Here is a 17,012-nt window from a genome sequence, read left to right as displayed (position 1 = left end):
TACAGACTAAAATAGTTTCTCACTAGCTGTTTGCAGCATGTAAAGTTTCCAATAATTGTTTATATGGTAAATCCATTCACATGAAATCATCACGCTGTCCGGTGCAAATGCTTCTGTCTCTTGAGTTGTGCCAGTGTAGGCTGATAACTGCTGCAGATTCAGTCAGAAATGACAAAATAAATCAGTGTTTATTGTGGAGAGAGTGATGTTAACTTACCTTGGGTCCTTGTCTTCCTGGATAACCTGGCAATCCTGGAACGCCCAGTTTACCCTGAGAGACATTAACAGGACGAGTCATCAGGTTCATCAAGGTTAAAAAAAGCAGCTGGGATAAAAAACATGGCTGGATATCACTGTTGTAATGGCTTTCAAGCACCCTTAGTACTTAAGCCACAGTACCTTTTCTCCAGCAGGGCCAAGGGGACCTGACTCTCCGGTGGGGCCAGCTCGGCCTTTGGGACCCTCAGGACCGTCCTCTCCACGGGACCCAATCATGCCAATCTCACCCTATCACACAAACACACACAGAGAATATCCCAGTCATGTACAGTGATTGAGAGCATATAAGGAATAAATCAGACCAGACATATAGGAAGTTATCTGTATGACAGATGATGTTATGATGATGCTCCTCACCCGGTCTCCTTTGATTCCCATGTCTCCCTTGAAACCTGGGAAACCATCCTCACCCTAAAATAAGACAAAAACATATAATATTACATAATAAGTTCAAACAGACTATTTTCTCCATCTCACTTGGGAACTCGTTAAGTCTCCTGATATTTTGTAGTTATTGAACATCTGTTCAATATTCAGCCCGCTCATGTTCACCCTGTGGATCACAGGATCGATGCTGCTATCTGCTGGCCGGATGGTGGAACAGCAGATTCTGAGACTGTTCTGGTGTTGGTGGATGAGCTGGGCTGAACTTACATACAATACGCACCAACTGATCTTAGGCATTTGGGATTTGGGACATATTGATGTAATAATAAAATTAATGTTAAAAAAAAAATACATTTGTATATAAGGACTTTTCAATATTTTTCCAAAATACTCTAAATGAAGATTTGGTACAATGAAATCAACTTGAAATTTTGTGATCTTTGTGAGCGAATCAGTGCCTCAGACCTCAAATGGTTGCTGAAGGACACTATTCACTTCAGCCAAACCTCTGTCTCTTTTCTTTGACACATTCTCTTTCTAGTCTGTCACCTGTCCATGTTTTCAACTCTATCTGATGCATTATGCAGCACTGATCATGTCTGTTGCCAGAAACCCGCATCATGGAGGCCACACACACACACACACACAGATACACACACACACACCTGAGGTAAAGCGCATCCTTTATTCATGACAAACCCTTTTCTCCACAAGGTTTGGCTTTTGAATCTCTTGCCATAAATAATTCAATAAAAGTGGTATGAATACCTGTCATTGTAGAGAGAACAACAGCCCTCAGTCAGATAATGGATTTTATACAGCAGTGTAACTCTATCGATCTTAAATAAACGCCATGCATATTAATAAGCAACTTAGTTTAAATTCTATATGGTGACACACACACAGCTGAGCACTTCAAAAGTGCTTGAGATGGACTGCAGTGTTCTTTGAAAGCAAAAGCCTCGAGCACGACGGCTTTACATTCAACGACTGATTGAGGGTCACTCCGAGAAAGTCTGTCTCCACTGAAGGTTGCTATCGACTGGCGGCTGCACGGCACTTTCAGGCTGCAGCAGCCATCCACTCCTTTTCAGAAGAGCCAAAACAAGGCCGGGAGGGCGGGTAAACTATCTGTGGCATGAATATATTTACGCGCTGTTCCTAGACTTTATTTTGTTGTCTTCCCCTTCAACATTCTGTCAATTTGGACGTGCTTAAACTTTGTCTTCGACAGAAATAAGCCCAGTGAATTTAGTCTGTTGATTCAACTTTGCAAATCTATCGGCTGCATTAGTAGAACATTTGAAATGATTTGTTTCCAGCATTTGGATGGAAAGCATGTTTACTTGTAGTAATCTTTCTTGACAAACTGCAGAAATCTTTCTTTCACTGACTATAAACTGGATGGTAAATTGAGAAATGATGTGGAAACAATTTAGCAAGTTGAGAAGTTTATACCTTCTCTCCCTTTGACCCCTTGAGACCACGGACACCGTCAGCACCCTGTTGGACAGGAGAGAGAGGATATAAGCATTCAGAGAAGACGATATGATTATGCACAATAGAATAAACAGGAGGATCTAAGGGGCTGGTCATTCAAATGTGCACATGGTCCGAAGCCTTACCTTGACACCACGAGGGCCAGGATAACCAATAGGACCCTGTGGACCTGATGGACCCTAGAGAACAGAACATTATGTATGATTACTGTTGTAAATGCTTTACAGTGAGGTCAGAAGAAGATAAGGAAGTCGTAGGTGGAACGCACCAATGGATGTCTGCATGAGCATCTAAATGCACTGGTTACTGTAACTGAGCAGACTATGATTTTCCAATGCATGGACAAATGTTTACACTTTATTTAAATTGACTGTGCTTTGTTTACATCCAAAACTGGCCAATGGTAAATATTTTAGTCATACATGTAAAGAAAATGCTCGCAAAACTAACTATACTATTAAATATTATCCCTCATGCATGCAAGAAGGTTGAGAACACAGTGATTCTTGATCCAAATGCAAAGATAACTCTAGATAACTGACTCGAAATTACATTTGACAACTAACCAAACCATTATCATTATCACACCATATCATATTAGGACTAAAAGAAACATGGCGCTTCTGAAAAATGGAATTGAACATGTTATTTAAGTAATTTGATTTATCAGTTTTTAATTTGATGTATCAATGACACACATATCAAGCTATCCTGTTATCCTTTTTTGTTCGAAAGTCTAATTATCTTTGGAGTACATTCAAAAATGAGGCACATTTTAACATTTTTAAACACTGCCTTAGCACTTGCGTTGTTTTTTTCTGGACACACAACTCTGTCTGAAATACACCTACCTGCGCTCCTTTCTCTCCAGCTGGACCCTCCTTTCCAGGATGACCCTGGAAAATAAGAATGTCATCACAATAATACTTTTAGACTAAACACTCAACAGTTAATGTGTGTGAACAAATTCATGTTATGCAGCTAGGTGATGCTAGTTATGACACATGTTGCACATAAAGGAAAAAATAACTGAATGTATTACATCTGATGAATATACAAGTAGGAACTTAATAATTTAAAAAAAAAAATGCCATAAACAGCATTTCACAATGCCTATGAAGTTTCTGCTCATGCAACAAGTAACAAAATTGCATGATTTCATTAAGGGAATCTGGGGACCTTCTCCATGGGTGACAAAGAAGCAGCTTATATTGGTTACTGTTTACTGTATATACCAAAGCTGAGCAGTGTTGAATCCATATAAAACACAATCAGCATTTTGTCTGATTCACACCGACAACAGTCATTTCCCTTGTCCTTTATATGAAAGACACAGGTTCAGTTTTGTGTGTCAATCAGTGTAAGAGATGGTGTGTGTCTCACACAAATGACCGACTCGTCTTTGCATGTTTGTGTGAATATCAAGGGAGTGCAGGAGGAAAGCTAACAGAGATGTTCTGTATGTCAGTAAAGTAACACAAAATCCTGTCAGTAGCAGTTTGAGGCAGATAAACAGCCACTAGTGTGGTGACCACTGGTGGTGTCAGAGTGATGTGGCAGGTAGACATGCCCATACAAACAAGCTGATATACACCCTCAAACACACACATATGGAAACCTTCAGCTGAGAACACCTGGCACTTCCAATTTGAGGTGTGAGGCTGAGGCAGAAGGCTGTAAATCAGCAGCCTCTGGGGCCTGAGGGCAATTAAGGGCTGCCTGCTTTTTGAACTTGCACACCTCTCCTAGCGGGGGCAAAGAAGCAGGGATGACATGAGCGACTGCAGGTCTAGAATAACAAAACTCCGAGGCACAATATTACATTTCTGCTGATGAAATATGCCGTGAGAGATTTCTGAGGAGCAGTTCTGCAGTATTTCACACGAGGGCTCGGTTTGTGTCACACACCAAAAGGGTAAACCCACTGATGCACAATGTATCCACAGTCTGTGCCCATTTTACTGCAGAACACAGTCTGCATCACCTTTTTAAGAAAGTCAAGAGCGAGAGTAAACAATGTCATGTACTCAGTGACCTGCATCCCATGCACACACACACTGTGCTACAGTTTGACTGGGAGATCACAGGTCAGGCATTAGTGAGTCACATACAGGTCAGTTCAGTTCCTCAAACTGATTTTATACCATATTCTGTACAGTTGCAACTATAACTATAGTGTCTAAGGCTTGGGCAGATGTAATAGGAGTAAAGTGGAGTCATATTTCTGTTGGCGTGTGCTTGTAACGCTGATATACTGTATGTACGTATATAGGTGATAAGAGCACGCACAGGAGGCCCATCAGCTCCAGGTAATCCTGGCAACCCCGACCTGCCCTGGGGTCCCTGTAAGAGGAAAGGAAAAACACAAACAAGATCAAAGATTAGATTAGATTAGATTAGATTATTACATGGTGAAAAGTCTTTACTTAATAAACTAAATTATAACATCTACAGTTAGTTTAAACCTTTATATTGTGTGTTACTCCTATTGTACTTAACGGTACTAAATATATGTTTTCATATAGAAGAAGAAGAAAAGATTGCATACTTTTTCACCAGGGGGTCCGATGGGGCCTTGAGGACCAGGAAGACCCTATGAGACAGAGACACATAGACAGAAATGAGAGTCTGTTGCTATAGCAACACCCACTTGTTCAAACACACGCACACACACACAAACACACACACACACACACACACACACACACACACAAGCTGGATAAACTGAAGAGTTTGTTGGAGCTGTAAATAGTTGAGCTAGCAAAGGAATGTTAAGCTTGTGTCTTTGTTTGTGTGTGTGTGTGTGTGCGTGTGTGTGTGTGTGTGTGTGTGTGTGTGTGTGATGAGGGTGGCGAGTAGACATATTAGCATCTAGCATGCTTGTGGTACTGCAGGAATGGTGGTAGGTGGCTACCTGATGTGTGCCAGTGTGTCAGTGTGTGTGTGCCAGTGTGTGTGTGTGTGTGTATGTGTAATTTGAGGCACTGAAGCTTGCTCCAACAGGTGTGGCAGCTTTGCAGGAATTCCACCAACAAGAATAAGATGCTTTGAAATGGATCAACCCCGAAACATTCCCCTTCCCAAGATAAACCCCTGAAAAATATTTGAGAGAAATTTGTGTGTGTGTGTGTGTGTGTGTGTGTGTGTGTGTGTGTACTCTATGTCTCCAGGGAGAGGTGGGAGGAATGAGGAAGGGTGGGGAGCAAATTCAAAAAATCAAAATGAAGATGATCATCTCTTCTGACAGTTCAGCGTCTGATTGTGTGCCTCAAATTTAACTGAGTACAGCGTTGTCTTTTACACCTGGAAAGATAAACAGCGTCCCACCTCGCTGTCAGAATGAAGCAGTTCAGCTGTGTGTTTAATTCTCTGAGCTCACACACTGTCAGCAGTAAATCAGCTAAATCTGCTTTGCTCTGCGTGTGGAGTTTGTGATGGAAGACGCAGACAGCAATGAAGACTAAAACATCTCCACAGCACTTTGTCTTTGGCCTTCTCACGGGTGCCATGGGTGTATGATTGATTCATTCACCTGCGTTCCAGGGATTCCCTGCTGCCCGGGTGGGCCTGGTTCTCCTTGTGGTCCCTGAAAAATGATGGAGGCTGTCAAAATTAGACACTAAACACTTGTCCCAGAGCAATACTCTGTCCTAAATACTGCTGCTTGAATTACACACATCAGTGTCATTATCAGCAATCAGGTTGGTTCCATCCCACCGTCTAACCTATCAACAGCATATGCTACTATGGCACTAAAACTTGTATCATCTCAGCTGGGTCTGAAGCCAACTGGACTTTAAATTTGAAATTTGGAAGTGGGGCAGATGCAGGAGTATTTATTTACCAGCCACAACCAAACAGCAGTGCATACTCTTACTCTATTTAGCATCATCACGCCGTTTGAGGATCAACTCATTCCACAAGTGGTTGATTAAATAGTAAACATTTCTGACTGCTGCTCTGAAAAATAGAGGTTCTGATAAGAAGCCCTTCCTCTTTGAGACTGAGGAACACTAAAAAGTCATGTTCATCTTTTCTGGTTGCATTTCTTTTTACTTATTAAATGTATTTAAGGGCTTTGAGGTACTTATCTTGTAATATCCAGAAAAAGGCAGCATTATGATTCATCATTTGAACGTGTGCTTCCTTTAAAGAGACTACGCTCTATTTCAGGTCATCTGAGGCATAGAAATGACCTTTGACCTCCCAGCTGTGCGTCCTAAAGCGGTTTTAACAGGGTCACCTAGACAGTGTAACTCCCTGAAACTCTGCAGCTTTGGGAACATCTGAGTCAGTTTACTGTGACAATGTTCATACCATGTTTCCTTTTGGACCTGGAGGCCCGTCGACTCCAGCAACACCCTGAGAAAAGACAGAAAACTCATGTACACCTCATATGAATTACAGGAAGTGAGGTCAGAGGAAAGAGAGTAAAGGTGGTGGTACGTACAGGAGATCCAGGGGGTCCTGGAGGACCACGAGGTCCAAGCAAACCTCTCGGACCCTATGAAGAGTGAGAAATCACTTTTATTCTACACTCAATGCACTGAGGAATCATTTTCAGTAGGGCAAAGGGATCAGACGTCAGACACCACTTGGAAAGCAAGATTAAAGAGGATCCTGTTGCAACATGTTGGAATCCCATGTGTCTGGGATAGCCTGATGGAACTAAACCAACAGCAGACAAGCCTTACACTCTCGCCTGCTAATCCTCTGGGCCCGATCTCTCCATCCTCGCCCTGAGGGAAGAGAAAGACAAAAGGCAAAAATTTATTGACTTGCTCTTCATTGGAGAGCTACAGTGTTTCGTGCTCTGCGATATCAACACATGAAGTCTGAGACAAACGCTGGCATCTTGTCTTGAAGCATTAAATATCAGCTGTCACCACCTACAATCGTAAACTCTCCAAAGCCTGCATTAGCCAGGGCTTAATCTCAACCTAACCAAACACCGTCGAATGTCGACACCGCCTCGGGGTGGATGGGAGGGGGCAGGAATAGGGTAGTTAGTTTCATGGGGAGGAAAGGTTAAACACAAACCCTCCTCCTCCCCACTTCACAGTCTCCGCCCAGCTGCTGCTGCCCTGAAGGCTCAGCTGGTGGGCCACAGCTGATGTAACCGACCGGCTCACCTCAGCTGAGTGCAATTTTCTCAAAAGTTATTACGGATGTTAGTTAAAGGAGGAAGTACTTACTCTCTGTCCATCCTCTCCAGGGGCACCTGTGGGTCCCATTGGCCCTGGCTCCCCCTGAGGTAGAGAGAGACAGACAGCAATGGGTTAATTCATCATTTCATGAGCTGGCCGGGCCTTAAAGTTTCAATCTCGGCTCCAAGCACGTTTAACCAATCAGCGACGGGCTTGTTACATGTGTGAGTCTTTCAGCTTTTCTCAAATATATTTTGATGCTGGACACGTTCTGCATCATTTTGCCTTTGATGAGGTTTTTATTTTAAAAGCTCTTGCAGTATTCAATGCCGGATACATTTCAGTCATAGGTGTGCCGATGTGGACGTTGTTTACTCTAAACTTACGTGTTTCCACTATAATATGTAGGCCTTCTGCACCGGGCTTCATTACCTTAGGGTTAGAAACGTACTTGAAACTTTGAGTATTCTGCTTCCCGGTCACGTCGTGACCTGTGCTTCTTTCTACAAGCTTGGGAAACATCCTGCATCGAGGCATGGCTACCTGGCCTCAGTGCCAAACCCTCATCAAATCTTTCCATCGCAGTCTTATTAATGCAGGTACATTAGTGGAAGGAAACAAATTACAACTTCTTATTCAATTATTCCCTTCATGAAACTGCAGTTATTCACTCATCACACTGAAATTTAAGCAAGTTGCTCGACGTGATCTTACACAGTTATTGGAATTCCTAAACTTGACCAGTGACCGCAGCCAAATATGTTTCATTATATCCCAAACCTTTGGCATCTAAAAGATACCCAGCCCTTCATTTTTTTCATGGTAATCTAAGAAGATAAATCCCCCAATAACTAAGGGATTGTGTTTTAATGCCAGTTTTTGTGACTTATATGAAGACAGCATGAGCATTTTGCTCTGAAGCTTAAAAACATCTCCAGGAGTTGTTTCTCAGGGAAACAATACTCTGTTGTTCATGTGGACTCTTTTAAAAATCTGCTTCGTTATTACTCTCATTGGACAATTCTCACAGGGACTCAACTTCAGTGGAATCTGTGCCGTTAAAAGCCTAAAAAGCTGTTGTCGACATCAAAAATGATTCATTTTTACACTGATTTTGATGAAGTGACCTCATGACAACTCACCCTGTGTCCCTTTTCACCAGGCAGTCCTGGGAGTCCATCAAAGCCTCTGTCACCCTGTACAGACACACAGGAGAGGATGTCACCGCAACATCGCCACTGATCAAAGCCATCATGGGCTGCAGCCTGCTCGCAGCAACGATTCATGAAAACAATACACCATTTGTCATTCGAAAAGCTGTGTGATGACATATGATACCTTGGAGCCAGGCTCTCCGGGCATTCCACGGGCCCCATCAGCTCCGGCACGGCCCTTCGAGACAGCAGCAGAGAAAAATTACACATAGAGATAATGACTTACATATTGCAGTACTCAGTTATTAATATGGCTTGAAGCAAAATCTAACTTTGTCTAGAAAACTGCTGGAAGGTTTATGATTATAAAGCGCCATCCTGATACCAGAGCAGCAGCAACTCTTCCTGGGGTCCTGGTGGTTTGTTGGCTTGTGCAAAGTCTTGTCAGTTATAAGGAAAATGGGTAACTTTATATCAACTGACACATATTCACTATTCATTAGCTGCTTATTAGCATGCATATTAATAGCATATTTGTTCTTTATTAGTCATCATAAAGCACTTATTAATGCATTATTCTGGGGATTAGGGTCATTAAGATTGAGGGTGATGTTATTAAAATCATAATTCACGTGCAACAACTTACTGATTTACTATCAATATGCAGAAATTGAGAGTTTAGTGAGGGGAAACTCTTTGTTTGGCATAGTAAGCAATATACACAAAAAAAAAAAAAAATCAATTAGGCAATCTAGAGGTGAAACTACGGATGACTGGGAATGATCTATTAAGTTGGAGATGTTCCTAAAAGTTAACTCCTGAAAAGACTATCAAACATGCAACAAATGACAAAATCTTAAATACGCTTCTTATTCTCGTCTTGTAGTGACGTTCAGACTACGACCCTTTTTTGAAGCTATTACCTCGTTTTTTTTTAATTAGTCCAATACAGCAGCTGAGATGAGTAGTTCGCAAATTGGCTCACAATTAAGCCATGAATCAAGCTTGTATTACTAATTTGCCTATGAATGGTTTATGTTTATTAGGAACCAATTAGGTCAAGATGTTTGGCCCTGCAGAGTGACTGCACCGTGACACTAATTGCGCCCCACATCCACAGCCAGTTTTCCCATTTTCAGACAGATTATCTGGCCGACCATTGATCCGAGGATTGGAGGCAGCGCAGGCTTTTAAGCACATATCAGGCAATTGTTTGTTAAACTGGAAATAAGCCTCTCAGCGTTTGAGCAGTACAAACAACCACACAGCAGCAAATACAGAGGCATGTGAGCGCACACACACAGCACAGCGAGAGTGCAGCAGGTCATTGAGTTCACTCACCCTCTTGCCAGCTTTGCCAGACTGTCCTGCAGGCCCTTGGATGCCACGGGGACCCTGCACAGACACATGGGGACCACTTAGTGACTGACAGGACTAATGAGCTGGGAGGTGGCCTTTGGTCACGGGTGAGGGCTACTTTCATGCCTTATTCGGATGGTCACTTCTTACTCACCTGAGGACCAGGGTCTCCGCTTTCACCTTTCTGTCCAGAACCACCAGGTAGACCCTGAAGACAGAGAAGACAAACCAAGCATAAATACCTTTCGTTCAAAGCGTGACACATGCAGTTTCCTATAGGACCGAGGAGCAAAAAATGGTGTAAAGTAAACAGCAGATGGCGATGTTTAGCTGATTATAGACATTCTTTATGTGTGTTCGTCTGCAGAAGAATGAATCCACACATTCCTTTTACGACAGACGCATGAACTACCTGGGAACTCAGGTGAAGACAGTAAGATCCTTTAACTTCTTAAAAATTCTACGCACTCTACCAGGAGTATTTTTCTTTAATGATGGATTACATGTTGCTGGCTCAAACACTGCGGTTCATCTGGATGGTAAAGGTTTGTTTTTAGCATATCAGTTATTAGCAACAGCCTTAAAAAGGGACATAGACTTAACCTGAAAGCTGAACACATCCGAAACCTAACATTCAAAGACATGCAGGCACGTTAACACAACTGGGTGTCTTTTGGCATATACTTAAGTCTAAAAATGCAATGCCAAATTGTTGGTCTCGGCAGAGATCTGGGGCATATACTGTAATCTGTCTGGAGACGAGCATGAATTCAAAGCTGGTGATTTGGCAATTACAGAATCACCATTTTTGAATCGTGAATAGCTTGAATGAGTGAAAAAGTGGGTTTAAAACATGTGATCAATCAAGAAGGGAAACATTTTAGAGAGGTACATCTGCAGCACAAATCCAGTGGTTTTACTGATTGCCATATCATTTCAGATCATTGTGTTTGGCCTTTAGCCTGAGAAGAGTAGATTTAACTGAGGGTAAGCCTTTGTGTCTTTTGTAGGGCCTTTTCCTGCAGATAAATAGTGGATCGTGTGTCAACAAGCCCAAGAGAAAGAGGAGGGGGGGCCACAGAATGAAATTTTCTTGGCAGCTGGTAGCACCTAACAGTCAGGCAGTGTGGCTGCGGAGCCACCGAGCACTGATACAACAAGTAATCTGGTTTCTGTTATGTCTCTTCCAATACATTTGTCCCAAAAATGCTAAAAAACACAAACTTTCCCTTCGACAATGCAGAACCGACATTACACATTTGCTGATTTTAACCAGTGAACTCCAAAAAAACCAATTCAATTCATCCAGCTTTGACTCATTGTAACTTTAAGTGTCATAATATTGATGTGAATGGATATCATGTGTGCTATTACAACCTTAATTCTCATATGTACGTATGTTAGGTTGAATAATAAAAGAAAATGTTGGAAAAGCTTTGTTGCCAAAAGAGAAAACAGTCAGATTCCTACAAACAGCCACAGAAAACAAACAAAAAAGGCAGAGACTCACCACTGGCCCGGATCTTCCTGTCAAACCCATTGGCCCTGGGGGTCCCCTCATGGCCAGCTGCAGGGCAGACACACAGACAAGAACAAGGTCAAATTCCATTCAGTAAAAAATCCAATCAATAGATGTTATCTATTATCCTAATTATTATTGTTGTTATCTTTTCAATTAGTACATTTTCCCACACTTGTAAAACCATACAATCAAATCAATAAAATGTACGGCTGATATTAAATGTTGTCATTGTCTTAATTTGGGAGTGTCCATCACTTTAGAGCAGCTGTAGCTTTGAACAACTCCTTCACAGCAAAGCATAAAAGGCAATTTCACAATTTCACCACATCACATTCTAATGTCTTTGATGCCTTTGGGTCACTTTTACTGTCCACACTCGGGATTATTTCCACATGTTAACTCTCTCTTTGTTCACTGGTGTCCTTTAATGTGGGATATTGTGCAAGAGTCCAGCAGGACCGAGTCCAGATTTTCTCTTTTCTTGTAACTGCCCGCTCCCACATACACACGGACATTTTCTACACCTGTTGATTTAGCCCACACGCAGGTCAAGAGCCTCTCAAGTATTTTTAACAGTGTCTCCTGTCTGTCCATCTGTTCAAAGTGGCCTTTTTATGTTGTTGCTCTTCAGCCAGCTCGGCATGTCTCCTTTTAGCCTTGCAAGCCCAACGAAATGCAGTGTCCCCCCCCCCCCTCCCCACCAAAATACTGTCTCCTTCATCCTTCCCCTCCTTTCCCTCTACAGCTGTGTGTAGGGAGCAGGGCGGGGGTCGGGGTTGTCCACAGTCTTTTGGCTTCCAAGTGGCTTTTTAATGTCCTTCTCTACTTACTCTGGCCTGGGAGAGGATGGCCTGGGCTTGGGCTTCTTGGGCCGACACCACTGGACCCTTCTCACCATCCCCACCAAACCGGAACTGTTGAACACACACAGACACGGGCACTGAAAAAGCAGCTCATTCTGTCGCTCTAGAACTTAGCCTGGTTCTGCAATTATATGCTAAAAGGTGGCTGGTATGTACTTGTGTGTTGTGTTATTCTGAGTACTTACTGGCAGCATCAGCATGGTACCAGGTGGCCCGGCCAAACCATCAGCACCAGGTAGACCAGCACGGCCAGGAGGACCCTGCAAAACAGAGGAGACATTAATAAAAGAATCAGTTTTAAAAGATGACCTGGACAATGGGATGATAGAGATTTGGATTTCCTCTTTCTGTAAGACATCTAAACAGTTAAATTGATAGCTTCTCTGTTGGTTTTCTAACATGTCCTGCATATGCGCTTTGTGTTGTTTTCAGGTAATAATGTTTACATCTGGGTTGAATTTCAATTTATGATGGTGTAGATCACTGGAAATCACTCTTAAATGCTCCAAGAATGTACAGCAAAGTGTAGTGTATCAATGTATGAATACATACAGGATGCTGTGATATTGCTTTGAAATATGTACCTGATCCTGAGATCTTTTGGTTTTGACTTTGAAATTGTGCCATTGCATACTGTGGTTCTAACAGTGGCAGTAGTATGGAGAGAAACACAAACACACACGCACACACTTCCACACACACACAAATAGAGCAGTAAATTCTGTAAGGCTGCTGTTTGTCAGTCTGATTAACATGCGCTCCTCCTCCTCCAGCACACATAGACCAGGCCTGTCCATCTGTAAACCACGCTACTGTCCACGGTCCAAAACCAACATCCTTTTCCATGAATTCTGGTGCACATGTTTGCGTGTGTGTGTGTGAGTGTGTTGCATGTCTGTGGAACAGTGAGAGCCTGAAGAGCAAAGCGTTAAATATGGATAGCTCTCACTGAGGGAAACCCAGGTTAAATATCATTCCTCATCTTCTAATCCTCAGAAGTTGGACCATAACAACTGACCTGTTAATATTCACTCACATGTGACACCCTTTAGGTCTTACTGTATTTGGTTAATTTGCATGCAGTGCTAAAAGTGTGCACTAATGCATGACTAGTAATAGTAGCGAATAGTGAAAATAATGGACAAGGTGGAGCTCAACCACACCACAAAACAAAACAGATTAAGCTTCAACTGATTCAGTTCTGTTCAATGCTGAGACAACATAGTGTGCATCACTGCATTTAAGGGAGTTTGTAACATTTTGGCTTTGTGAAAAAGTCCATTTAAGCCATGAGTAGCTCAATTTCACCAGACCACATGGATCATAAATACTGTAGCTAAGGTGTTCAATATACTTTGGACCCTGATTTATAATAACATAACAGCATATTTTAGCTGTCCATGGTAAAAAAAATACTTTCAAATCATCCATTGTTGCCTATCAGATCACTGGCACTTGATAGCAAGCTACTAGAATGATGTCAACAGACAATAAGGTAAGGGAGTTGTGTGTAGAAGATTGGTTAACTTTTACATACAGCTAACACAAATATCATTCAAAAGGCTCTGCATGGTGTAGCTGAGCCACTGATATTGCAGTTGCACTTTGGTTTGCTTTTTGGTGTTGACACTTATGACTTAACATAAAAGCTGGCCAATTTGTCGGTGTAGGCCCTTGATTTTTTAAATACCTTTGCAGACTACTCTCTTAGTTGTCCAACATGCATAGTTTTTTGCACTTTGAAGTAACCTTAGGCAAAGTTTCTTTGTAGCCATACCGTGTATATGCATGAGTAATATATGTAGAACTCAGCTGACACATTTTTTATACATACTTTCATCTAGCTTCATCAAATGGTCAAAATGAGTGTCTATTTAGGGTTCTGGGGCAACCCTACACCCTCATCAATTGTATGAACATACATATTGGTTTCATGTTAACTCACCCTGTCACCAGGATCTCCAGCCGGGCCTGGGGCTCCTTGTAGGCCTGAGGGACCTGGAAGACCCTAAAAAGACAAAGCTAAGTCAGCAGACCACCAACAGGCACGCTTGTTCTATTGAGACAACAATGGTGTTTAAATATGCTCCAGAGTAAAACACTATTTCTTTTTTTTTACAATATACTCACAGCTGGGCCGGGGGGTCCTGGTGGTCCTTCAATCAGCATGCCCTTTGAAAAACAAACACATTGTTTCACACCACGAACACTGTCTCGTGCAACAGCAGGATGACTCAGCAAATTTGGGGAAAGTTCCGCTGCAAGTTTTGGGTGTTTGACCAGTGCTTTATAAAGGGTCTTAAAGAAGTAAAACAGGGAAGCTGTAGTTCAGGAGTTGACTTAATGTTGGTTGGTTTAAGAGAAACTTTTGATGGCTCACTCTGCAAACAGAATAATTGGACCTATCATGATCATAGCACTTCAGTACATCAACATTGACTTTTTGGGCCTTACAGGTTCAATGACAGCTGGCTCGCCCTTCTCTCCCTTCTGGCCAAAGGCTCCTCCAACACCAGCAATCTGCAGTTACAAAGCAAGCACAGAGGTGACATTCCTCACACAGCAGCTACAGGTGGATGAATTGCAATGATGAGCAATGATGACTGAGGAGGCAGTCCAGCCAGTGAGAAGAACGTGTGTTAGTGAACTTTTACTCTCTCAATCAATATCGTACACTCAGTTGCAACTACTGTAGCTATGTCAGAGGCGGAGAGTGAATCAAGAGTAACACAAAGTGAGGTGACACGATGGAACAAAACAGGCAAAAATGTTAGTGCTAACGAGCAAGAGTGGACCTCTATGTGCTTGAAATGGAGCAATGCTGTCATCGCATTGCCATTGTGTGGCCGATGGTGACAAAATAAAACACTGCTTAACGCCAACAGGTTATTGTTGTCATGCAAACCACCAAGTAACACAAATAGATACATACAGAGAGAGAGACAAAAAGACATGCTGCCCTAAAGTGAAGTGTCCTCCTTTCTAATTCTTCCAATCATCGTTGCTATATCTAAATGAATAGCTGAACACAACTGTGACTTCTTTAGTGGCAGTGAATTAGTTCAGCTGTATTGTGTGTTTGTGTAGTAGTACTATAAAGCTGTGCAAGACCAGTAAAGTCCTTGCCCTCGCATGGCACAGTGGGTAAATCTAAACAGCACTGGGGCCAAAATGACTGAACATAAAGACAAAGAGAGGAGACGGATATGCTAAATATTTACGCTAACTAAACTGTGACAAGCTGTGACTCTTGGTTGGTGAAGGCAGAGTTCAACAGTTTTAGCGTGAAGGGAAGTGAGAGGAATCCACGACATGTTGATTACAACTGTATGTGAGTGTGTGTGTGTGCTGACAGGCCGCTTGTTAAAATGGCAGAGGAGGAGAGGGAGGGATCACACCAGACTGCTGAGAGATGAGTGGGAGGGGAGGGGGTGGTATGTGAGGGTAGGGTGCAGGTTGGGCTGACATACACTATTTGAAGGGAGATGGAAATGGAAGAAAGAGGAAAACAATGAGTGCATGTGAATAATCTCCGTCATGGTGCAGAGTATGTCAGAGGTACTAAATGAAGTAATCAGTTCCACCCTTTCTAAGAAAACAGAGACGCAAGCATCGTCCCTATAGCAGCTGTCAATCATTAAATCACAGACCAGTGAGACAGCAGCGAGACTCCACACTCAACATGTCAATGACACATTGCCGAGGAACCAAACAGGGAAGGCGTGCACTGGAAGACAGAGTGAGTCCACAACAAACACAGAGCTCCCGACGCGTGCCGTTCATGCTCACACCCATCAGTCACCAGGTCAGGGTGTGCTACTTACGGTGCTCTCAGAAACGTCGGTTTCAGCAGCGACCCCGGGCCCCACCTCATCATCGTAGGCTGCCGTGGGTTTGGAAGGGGCCGTGCCATACTCATCATATGCCCCGTAATCATACAACCTGTTGTCAACCTCGCCCAAGTCATACTCCTTTAGGTCGTATTCCTTAAAGTCATATGCTTCCGCACCGGTGTCCAAGCTGTCCACTGTGTCTGGGACAATGGAGGGCTCTGGTGCAACGGGAGTGGCCTCGGTGACATACGCACCGACAACATCCTCCTCCACAGCCTTTCAGGTGTTACCCCAGCGAAGATGGGGGGGAAGCAATGGTGAGCAATCAAGGAAATGAGGATGTTAGTTAAGCAAATTGTCTACTTTTTGATGTTATTAAAGCAGAACATGAGGTCATCACGATATGCAGAAAACAACGTTTTAAATAGCAATGGTAACACCTTATTTATCACAAATGACGTTTAAAACCAGAGCTAAAATCTAATTTCACAGTGTTAAGTACTGAATTATGTGAATAATAGTGTACTGATTAAGTCCTACAAAGAAAAAATGGTGTTAAACTTGCAGTGATGCCTACAGCACACCTCACTTCAGTAAATAGAAACGTTACAATACAAAGGAATAAATAAAGTGTTACCATAATGACTGAATAAAATCATTAACCATACATGTCAAGACAGACTTGATGCTATCTCAGCCTTCTCATCATAAAACCACACATGATGTGTTGATACAGATAGTCAAGAAGGGCTCAGATAGATGTCTGAATTGACGCAAGCAGCAATTTACATCAACATTGAATCAATCAGATTGTAGCAGCTGCGCAAGACATACAGAGTGAATCCAGATACAAACAAGTCAAGTTTAGATTTGTTGGTCAGAGTAAAGAATCTGATTCGAGCCACCTGCGAGTTTGCCCTGGTACACTCTGTATTTGGCATAAGTATTACAACCACAATCACTTGGCA

General features: G+C 42.5%; 1 protein-coding gene across 2 annotated transcripts in view; it reads right to left on the bottom strand.

The window, feature by feature from the left end:
• Nucleotides 1–17,012, bottom strand: part of col11a1a (collagen, type XI, alpha 1a) — a 77,661-nt gene that overhangs the window by 39,597 nt on the left and 21,052 nt on the right. For both annotated transcript variants that reach the window (XM_076721473.1, XM_076721474.1), the window contains exons 8-31: nt 16,036–16,320; nt 14,666–14,731; nt 14,342–14,383; nt 14,157–14,219; nt 12,397–12,471; nt 12,179–12,262; nt 11,337–11,393; nt 9,981–10,034; nt 9,809–9,862; nt 8,652–8,705; nt 8,456–8,509; nt 7,362–7,415; nt 6,861–6,905; nt 6,617–6,670; nt 6,484–6,528; nt 5,699–5,752; nt 4,715–4,759; nt 4,456–4,509; nt 3,018–3,062; nt 2,292–2,345; nt 2,125–2,169; nt 637–690; nt 400–507; nt 218–271 (exon numbers count right to left, since the gene is read on the bottom strand). In XM_076721473.1, the coding sequence (XP_076577588.1) occupies nt 218–271; nt 400–507; nt 637–690; nt 2,125–2,169; nt 2,292–2,345; nt 3,018–3,062; nt 4,456–4,509; nt 4,715–4,759; nt 5,699–5,752; nt 6,484–6,528; nt 6,617–6,670; nt 6,861–6,905; nt 7,362–7,415; nt 8,456–8,509; nt 8,652–8,705; nt 9,809–9,862; nt 9,981–10,034; nt 11,337–11,393; nt 12,179–12,262; nt 12,397–12,471; nt 14,157–14,219; nt 14,342–14,383; nt 14,666–14,731; nt 16,036–16,320 (1,599 nt within the window). The remainder of the gene's footprint in view (nt 1–217; nt 272–399; nt 508–636; nt 691–2,124; nt 2,170–2,291; nt 2,346–3,017; nt 3,063–4,455; nt 4,510–4,714; nt 4,760–5,698; nt 5,753–6,483; nt 6,529–6,616; nt 6,671–6,860; nt 6,906–7,361; nt 7,416–8,455; nt 8,510–8,651; nt 8,706–9,808; nt 9,863–9,980; nt 10,035–11,336; nt 11,394–12,178; nt 12,263–12,396; nt 12,472–14,156; nt 14,220–14,341; nt 14,384–14,665; nt 14,732–16,035; nt 16,321–17,012) is intronic.

Source organism: Chaetodon auriga, chromosome 21 (genome assembly GCF_051107435.1).
Source record: "Chaetodon auriga isolate fChaAug3 chromosome 21, fChaAug3.hap1, whole genome shotgun sequence".
NCBI lineage: Eukaryota > Metazoa > Chordata > Actinopteri > Chaetodontiformes > Chaetodontidae > Chaetodon > Chaetodon auriga.
This window is presented reverse-complemented; position numbering and strand designations above follow the sequence as displayed.